General features: G+C 45.4%; 1 protein-coding gene across 2 annotated transcripts; it reads left to right on the top strand.

Annotated features, from left to right (window-relative positions):
- The first annotated feature begins 456 nt into the window (after positions 1-456).
- LOC117888455 (keratin, type II cytoskeletal 5-like) lies at positions 457-6,923 on the top strand. 2 transcript variants are annotated; one of them, XM_034791874.1, is made up of 10 exons: positions 457-990; positions 2,328-2,542; positions 3,791-3,851; positions 4,305-4,400; positions 4,651-4,815; positions 5,045-5,170; positions 5,773-5,993; positions 6,482-6,516; positions 6,628-6,663; positions 6,760-6,923. In XM_034791874.1, the coding sequence occupies exons 1-10, from the start codon at positions 457-459 to the stop codon at positions 6,921-6,923; spliced, it is 1,653 nt and encodes a 550-aa protein (XP_034647765.1). The 2 variants fall into 2 exon arrangements, with proteins under 2 accessions (XP_034647765.1, XP_034647764.1); XM_034791873.1 differs by having other exon boundaries at positions 6,628-6,923.
- The last annotated feature ends 399 nt before the right edge of the window (positions 6,924-7,322 follow it).

The following is a 7,322-nucleotide window of genomic DNA, read 5'->3' as shown; positions in this document are numbered from 1 at the left end:
CGGGCAGGGACTAGGTTTGGAAATGGCAAAGCATAAGGGTTGAACAAGCAGTGTCCTAGTGAGACATGTCAGCAGTTTGTTCTCTGGGCCCCAAATGACTAGCACACGCCGTGAACTCTTTGACACTGCCTTTCTGGTTGCCTACGCAGAGGCCAAAAGGCGACAGTTATTTCCAAACGACAGGAATGTTGCTCAGAAATGCAACTATTTCATTAGACGGGGCGTGTAGGTGGAGTGACCTCACTATTCAGAACGCTGCAGGGCATACCAAGCCCAATTAATCAGGGAGATAATTCACATCATGAAGCCAATCCCAGTTCCCGAAGCAAATAAAAGAGGTAGCCTCAGCCCTTGAAGAACAGAGGTTCATCCTTCTCTTCTGTGTTCTGTTCTGTTCTCCAGAAACCTCACTCCTTCCTTCCTTCCATTACTTCCATTTTACCCAGACCAGCTACAATGTCTCGCCAATCCACTATAAGGTTCCAGAGCGGAAAACAGGGCTTCAGTGCCTCTTCTGCCATCATCCCAAACAGCTGCCGCACCAGCTACAGCTCACGTTCTGTATCCCGGGCTGGAGGTTGCGGTGCCGGCGCTGGCGCTGGAAGGGTTGTTGGCGGTGGCAGTTGCTTTGGCAGCAGAAGCCTCTACAACCTAGGCGGATCTAAAAGAATCTCCATGGCTGGAAGCAGTGGTGGCTTTCTGTGTGGCGCTCCAGGCCCAGTTGGTTTTGCTGGTGGCGCTGGCTGCGGATTCGGTTTCGGTGGCGGAGCAGGCAGTGGCTATGGGTTAGCTGGCGCTGGGTTTGGTGGCGGAAGAGTTGGCCCTGGGTTCCCTGTTTGCCCACCTGGTGGGATCCAGGAAGTGACCATCAACCAGAGCCTTCTAACACCTCTCAACTTGGAAATCGACCCCACCATCCAGAGGGTGCGTAAAGAGGAGAAGGAGCAAATCAAGACCCTCAACAACCAATTCGCCTCCTTCATTGACAAGGTGAGATATAAGATTTCATAGATATCTTGTCCTGATTGTTCAGTGGGGAGGAAAAACAATTGCATTTCCTTATCAGCATTGTCTGTTCATCCAGAAACAGAACCGGGGGGCGAATCTGGCATAACCCCACTCATTTGGGGCAGATCTATCAGTCCACTGCAGCTGACATCAGCATCTGGCCTGTAAAGGCTGGTACTGACTATCATCTTGTGTTATGAAACTCAAGTTGCAGTGGGGGAGGTCCAGGTTGGATATCAGGAAAAACTATTTCACTAAGAGGGTGGTGAAACACTGGAATGCGTTACCTAGGGAGGTGGTGGAGTCTCCTTCCTTGGAGGTTTTTAAGGCCCGGCTTGACAAAGCCCTGGCTGGGATGATTTAGCTGGGAATTGGTCCTGCTTTGAGCAGGGGGTTGGACTAGATGACCTCTTGAGGTCCCTTCCAACTCTGATATTCTATGATTCTATGATTCTATGAATCAATGAACTGTCAAATGGCCAGTCAATGGAGCCCTGCCCATTTAAGCTATCAGGAAACCAGACCTCCAGACTTGAATTTTCTTGTTAAGTTGGAAAGGTAACACTGAAACAATGCGATTACATGTAGGTGGTTCTTTTAAAGTCAAGGTATTTTGAGGACTTACCTACCTGGCAGCATCCTGTTCATCTCTTTGTTGGTTGCATCAGATTTGCCAGAACAAGCAGAAACAGGAGCATAACAAAAACCTTGACGTTCTTGTTGACCAATCCGCATGCATTTGTGGTCAAAGCAAATGTTACACTGTCTTGTGGACTTTTTTTGTACTCAGCCCAGTAATAAATATTTTAGATTTATTTTCCATTTAAGGGATTAAATTTTTCCTGTCTTGTCCCACATGTCATCATTTGCACCTATGCAAAATGTGTGCAAAATGCAACCAATCTGGCCTGGTATAATTTGAAAACCACTTTGCACAGGTGTACATGGGGAGGAGATAAGATTTCATAGCTATCTTGTCCTGATTGTTCAGTGGGGAGGAATATGGTATAAGGAACAGGGGAATCAGCTTCTAATTAGATTGCAATATGGGCAAGATCCTTGAAGTCAAATTTGCTACACCCATTTACATCAGCTGACGATCTGGCCCTGACTATCTTCCTTGGCAGTCTTGCCCACTAGTTCGTAGGAGCTCAGCGAGAGCGGAGGGCACTCAGCATCTCTCAGGAAGTGCTCAGTACCTGGCAGGATTGGACCCTAAACATGCATGGGAGTTAACCTGGATGACCCATATTATTTTAATACTTTTATGGACTTTTATGGAACCATTTTAGCATCTTCTGGATCCTTGTGCTTTTCAGGTCCGATTCCTCGAGCAGCAAAATAGGGTGCTGGAAACCAAATGGAGCCTGCTGCAGGAACAGGGCCAAAAAACCGTGAAAAACAACATCGAGCCCTTCTTTGAAAATTACATCGGTAATCTCAGGAGACAGCTGAACAACCTGATGAATGAGAGAGGAAGACTTGAAGGGGAGGTGAACAACATGCAAAACGTGGTGGAAGATTTCAAGAACAGGTAGGTCCATTTCTCTAGCTGCTCCCCATCACCACAGTATCAGGGGTGTTTAAATAAAAAAATATATAATACATCTGCCCTTTAATATCAGTCTGATAAGGAAGGGACAAGACTAACAAATCACCAATTGCAAGTTTGCTAGAGAGATACATCTTATAATGTGACAGTTTTCAGAGGGGTAGCCGTGTTAATCTGTATCAGCAAAAACAACGAGGAGTCCTTGTGGCACCTTAGAGACTAACAAATGTATTTGAGTATAAGTTTTTCCACTCCATGCATCTGATGAAGTGGGTTTTAGCCCACGAAAGCTTATGCCCAAATAAATTTTAGTCTCTAAGGTGCCACATGGACTCCTCGTTGTTTTATCTTATAATATATGGATTATATCACTTTCCCATGGTTAATTGGACAGTTAAAAATCTCTCTATAAAGTGAAGGGACAAGAGGTCCAGGTATAACAGTATTTTGTAGATGACACATTAGGTGCAGAATCAACAAAGAATTATGAATGCATTTATTGGTCTGAGTAAAATAACTCACGGGCATTAGACTTTGGGAGACTGCATCCTTAAACTGTAAGGGAAGAAGCAGTGAGAATGATTGACTGCCAGGAAGAGAGAAAAAGAACCGAAGGTTTTATCTAGAGCAGTAGTTCTCAACCAGGGGTACATGTACTCCAGGGGGTATACATCTAGATATGTGCCTAGTTTTACCCCAGGCTACATAAAAAGCACTAGCGAAGTCAGTACAAACTAAAATTTCATACAGACAATGACTTGTATATACTGCTCTATATACTATACACTGAAATGTAAGTACAATATTTATACTCCAGTTGATTTGTTGTATAATTATATGGGGAAAATGAGAAAGTCATCAATTTTTCATTGCTGGGACACCTTTGTATTTTAATGTCTGGTTTTGTAAGCAAGTGGTTTTTAAGTGAGGTGCAACTTGGGGGTACGCAAGACAAATCAGACTCCTGAAAGGGGTACAGTCGTCCGGAAAGGTTGAGAGCCACTTATCTGGAGTACTTTTCTCTAGACATCAGTTTGCATGTTTTAACTGGTTTAGTGTAGACACACGGATCATTGCCTGAGTTATCCTGAAAACTAAAATTCAGATCTTGGTGACAGCTGAGATTAGCATGCACACAAAATGCTCTCAGAGAAGTTTATTCTAACAGGCTGCAATTATCTTGGTCGGTTACTTGCCTACACAAACGTTCCCTCTGCCCCGTTCCATTAGGTACGAAGATGAAATCAACAAGCGCACAACTGCCGAGAATGACTTTGTGACCCTCAAGAAGGTGAGTGTTGTTTGTATAATGCAAGCCTTATTATTGTTTGTCTTCCAGCAACACCTAGAGATCCGGGCACCGTGGTGCAAGGCGCTGTACAGACACAGAGTGAGAGGCAGGCCTTGCCCCAAAGAGCTTGCGATAGAGAAGACAGACAAAGGGTGGGAGAAAGGGAGGATTATTAGCCCTGTGGAACTGCAGCACAGGCAGATCTAAGGGGCTTGTCCAACTTTACATAGGGAATCTGTGGCACACCTGGAATTGAGCCTAGCTCTTCAGAGCATCAGTCCAATGTTTTAACCACAAGACCTCTCAGATCAGCCCTTCAGCCACAACACTATTAACAGCCATTAGAAAATCCTTTACATTTATTCTCCTCTAGAAAATGAGTTTGGAGCTAATCATGTTGCTGGCCTGGTAAGGAAAGTGCTTCGCTCATTTCAGTCCATTACTGTCTTTCAGGATGTGGACAGTGCCTACATGAACAAGGTGGAGCTGGTTGCCAAGGTGGACTCCCTGACTGATGAGATCAATTTCCTGAGAGCCCTGTACGAAGAGGTAAGTGCTAGCAGCCCGAGGTCTCTTTCAGCGGGTTTCAAATTCGTTTTCCCAGTGACGTCCAAAATTCTGAAGCTTTTTTTGCAATGACATGGACTGTCTTGACCGTTCCTGACAGTTGTTGGAGTGACAGCCCCTTACCTTAGACTGTAGCCTCTGCGTATGGTACACAGTGAAAAGTTCAGTTGTCTACCAATGAGGAAAAGTCTCTTGGACTCACAGTTCACCCGAATATTGGCATGAATTGCAGGAACTGGCTCAGATGCAGACACAGGTCTCCAACACCTCCGTCGTTCTGTCTATGGACAACAACCGAGACCTGGACCTGGACGGCATCATTGCTGAAGTCAAAGCGCAGTACGAGGAGATCGCTAACAGGAGCCGAGCTGAGGCTGAATCTTGGTACCAGACTAAGGTGAGTCACCACACACCAACAGAGGGTTGAGTTCCAATTCGCGGCACGTTCGGTTGTATGTCACTATTATTGTGCTTCCTGATTTGTGTCGCTGAGCAGTCAGAGGTACCAACCAGGGATTAGGTGGTGACCAATTGCGCTAGACTCCGCACACACATAATAACACGCAACGCCTGCCCCAAAGAGGATGGACTTTAATGTGATTTGTGTGTCTCTTTGTGTCCGGCAGTATGAAGAGCTGCAGGTTACCGCTGGCAGACACGGGGATGACCTCCGCAACACCAAACATGAGATCTCAGAGCTGACCCGAATTGTCCAGAGACTGCGGAATGAAATTGACAATGTGAAAAGACAGGTAGGGCGCTGCGGAAAACACAGGAGGGGATTTTGTGGGCGGGTGCTTCATTATCGCAGTTCCAAGCCTTAGCCCAAGATGGATGCAAACGCAACCCCCTTGATTTCTGCTGCACCAGAACGGAATTTGGCCCCTTTGGTCTCAAAGTAAAAATGCCACTAGGATTTGACCAGATTTTTCTACTTATACATAAAATGAATAAATACTATAGGGCCAGAATCTCAGCGTCAAGGAAGTCAATGCACTTTACGCCAGCTGGCAATCTGGACTTCAAAGGGTTAAACTGCGTGATACTCTCTCGAATGTTTCCCCCATTGCAGCCCCTGGAAATGATTGCACACGTGTTAGATTGAAACACAGAGAGCCAAATTTTCAGTGGTGTCCATCAGCCACGTTCTGCTAAAGTTAATGGCGCTTGGAAGATTTACACCAGCTGATGATCTGTTCCAAACTGTAGAAAAGTTGATGGGACGAGATGAGATGCTCATAGATTATTCCAGCGTGATCTGCACCCAGGCCGGATCAAGCAATTGTGTACTAGGAAGGCAGAACGGTTGGATGTTTCCTATGGAAGTTGAGATCGATGTTCTTCTCTTACACAGTGCGCCAACCTGCAAGCGGCCATTGCCGAGGCCGAGGAGCGCGGCGAACTGGCCCTCAAGGATGCCCAGGGTAAACTGGCCGAGCTGGAAGATGCCCTGCAGAAGGCCAAGGGAGATTTGGCGCGTCAACTGCGGGAGTACCAGGAGCTGATGAACGTCAAGCTGGCGCTGGATATCGAGATCGCCACCTACAGGAAGCTGCTGGAAGGAGAGGAGAGCAGGTGGGTGAAATGCAGCACATTCATGTCTGGATTTTAATGAGGTCAATGGGAACTGCAGGTGCTCAGCATTTCTGAAAACTCCCCCCTGAAGCAACTTCTCTTTATGCTGGAATCAATTGAAATGTTAATGAAACACCTGGTCAAAAAGTTTTGACATTTGGATGAAATATATTAGCAATTTAAAAAAAATATTTTTTGAAATTATTTTTCTGTTTGTTAGCCAGTGTGTCGAGAGGTTTTGATTTTTTGAAATGTCCAAAATAAACCCCCTGAAGGCTGGTCAAAAGGCTTCTGTCAAAACTTTTTTTTTAGTTGGAAAACTGGGGTTTCTGGCTAACTGAACATTTTCCTGGAAAGTGTCTGTTTTCCGCACAAAATTTCAAGTGCTCGATGAAAAAATTCATGGAAAAGTTTCTGCTTTTTTCAACCAGCTCCTGTCAATGGACATCACTTGAATTCTTACTTTCCTCTCTTCTCTTCCCTAACAGGCTGTGTGGAGAAGGTGTTGGTGCAGTGAATATTTGTAAGTCACTTGAATAAGTATATAGTATAAACTGCCTTGCTTTAGTCTCCATTTGCCACTCCGTGGCCACCATCCAATGAGATCTAAACACACGGTGCTTTCTTTTTGCAGCTGTGGTCTCCTCAACCGTTGGAGGTGGGTATGGAAGCAGAAGCGGTCTCGGCATGGGAAGTGGAAGCGGTGTCTGCATTGGAGGTGGAAGCGGTCTTGGCATGGGAGGTGGAAGCAGTGTCTGCGTTGGAGGTGGAAGCAGTCTTGGCATGGGAGGTGGGCTCTGTGTTGGAGGAAGCAACTTCAGCTCTGGGAGCGGAAGAGGCATCGGCGGGTTGAGCCTCGGAGGCGGAAGCGGCTCTAGCGTGAAATTCGTCTCAACTACCTCTTCCACCAAACGAAGCTACAAAAGCTAAAGCTCAGAATTCAAAGTCCTCGCACCCCGATTGAAATATCTCCCTGGTTTCCTGATGCTGACACATTACTGACCTATGAATGGGACCACCATATTGAATAAGGGCAACGTTTTCTAATCTTCTCTTTAGAAACCAAGCTTAAAACATGTTGGCGTATATCTGAATTTTCCAAACATTGCCTTGAATCGGTTCTTTCTTCAAACTTGCTATCTATTATCTTTCACGTAGAAACCTATAACCTCTGTCCACCAAGAAGAGAAAGTACGTATTTCTCTACACAGCAGAATGTGTGTGCTTTCCTCAAAAACTTTGAATTTTTCATTGGAAAACTGAAAGCTGAAAAGATGAATGTTTTTGACAAACCCAAACATTTCTGTTCATTTTCACCCAAAAGTTTTC

Source organism: Trachemys scripta, chromosome 16 (genome assembly GCF_013100865.1).
Source record: "Trachemys scripta elegans isolate TJP31775 chromosome 16, CAS_Tse_1.0, whole genome shotgun sequence".
Lineage (NCBI taxonomy): Eukaryota > Metazoa > Chordata > Testudines > Emydidae > Trachemys > Trachemys scripta.
The sequence above is the reverse complement of the archived record's forward strand: the minus strand, read 5'-3'. Positions and strand labels throughout refer to the sequence as shown.

Coding starts and splice junctions, on each gene's coding strand:
- LOC117888455 (XM_034791873.1), top strand. CDS start 457: ATGTCTCGCCAATCCACTATAAGGTTCCAGAGCGGAAAACAGGGCTTC. Junction 4,401..4,650: donor TGAGAGCCCTGTACGAAGAG/GTAAGTGCTAGC, acceptor CATGAATTGCAG/GAACTGGCTCAGATGCAGAC. Junction 5,994..6,481: donor CTGGAAGGAGAGGAGAGCAG/GTGGGTGAAATG, acceptor CTTCCCTAACAG/GCTGTGTGGAGAAGGTGTTG.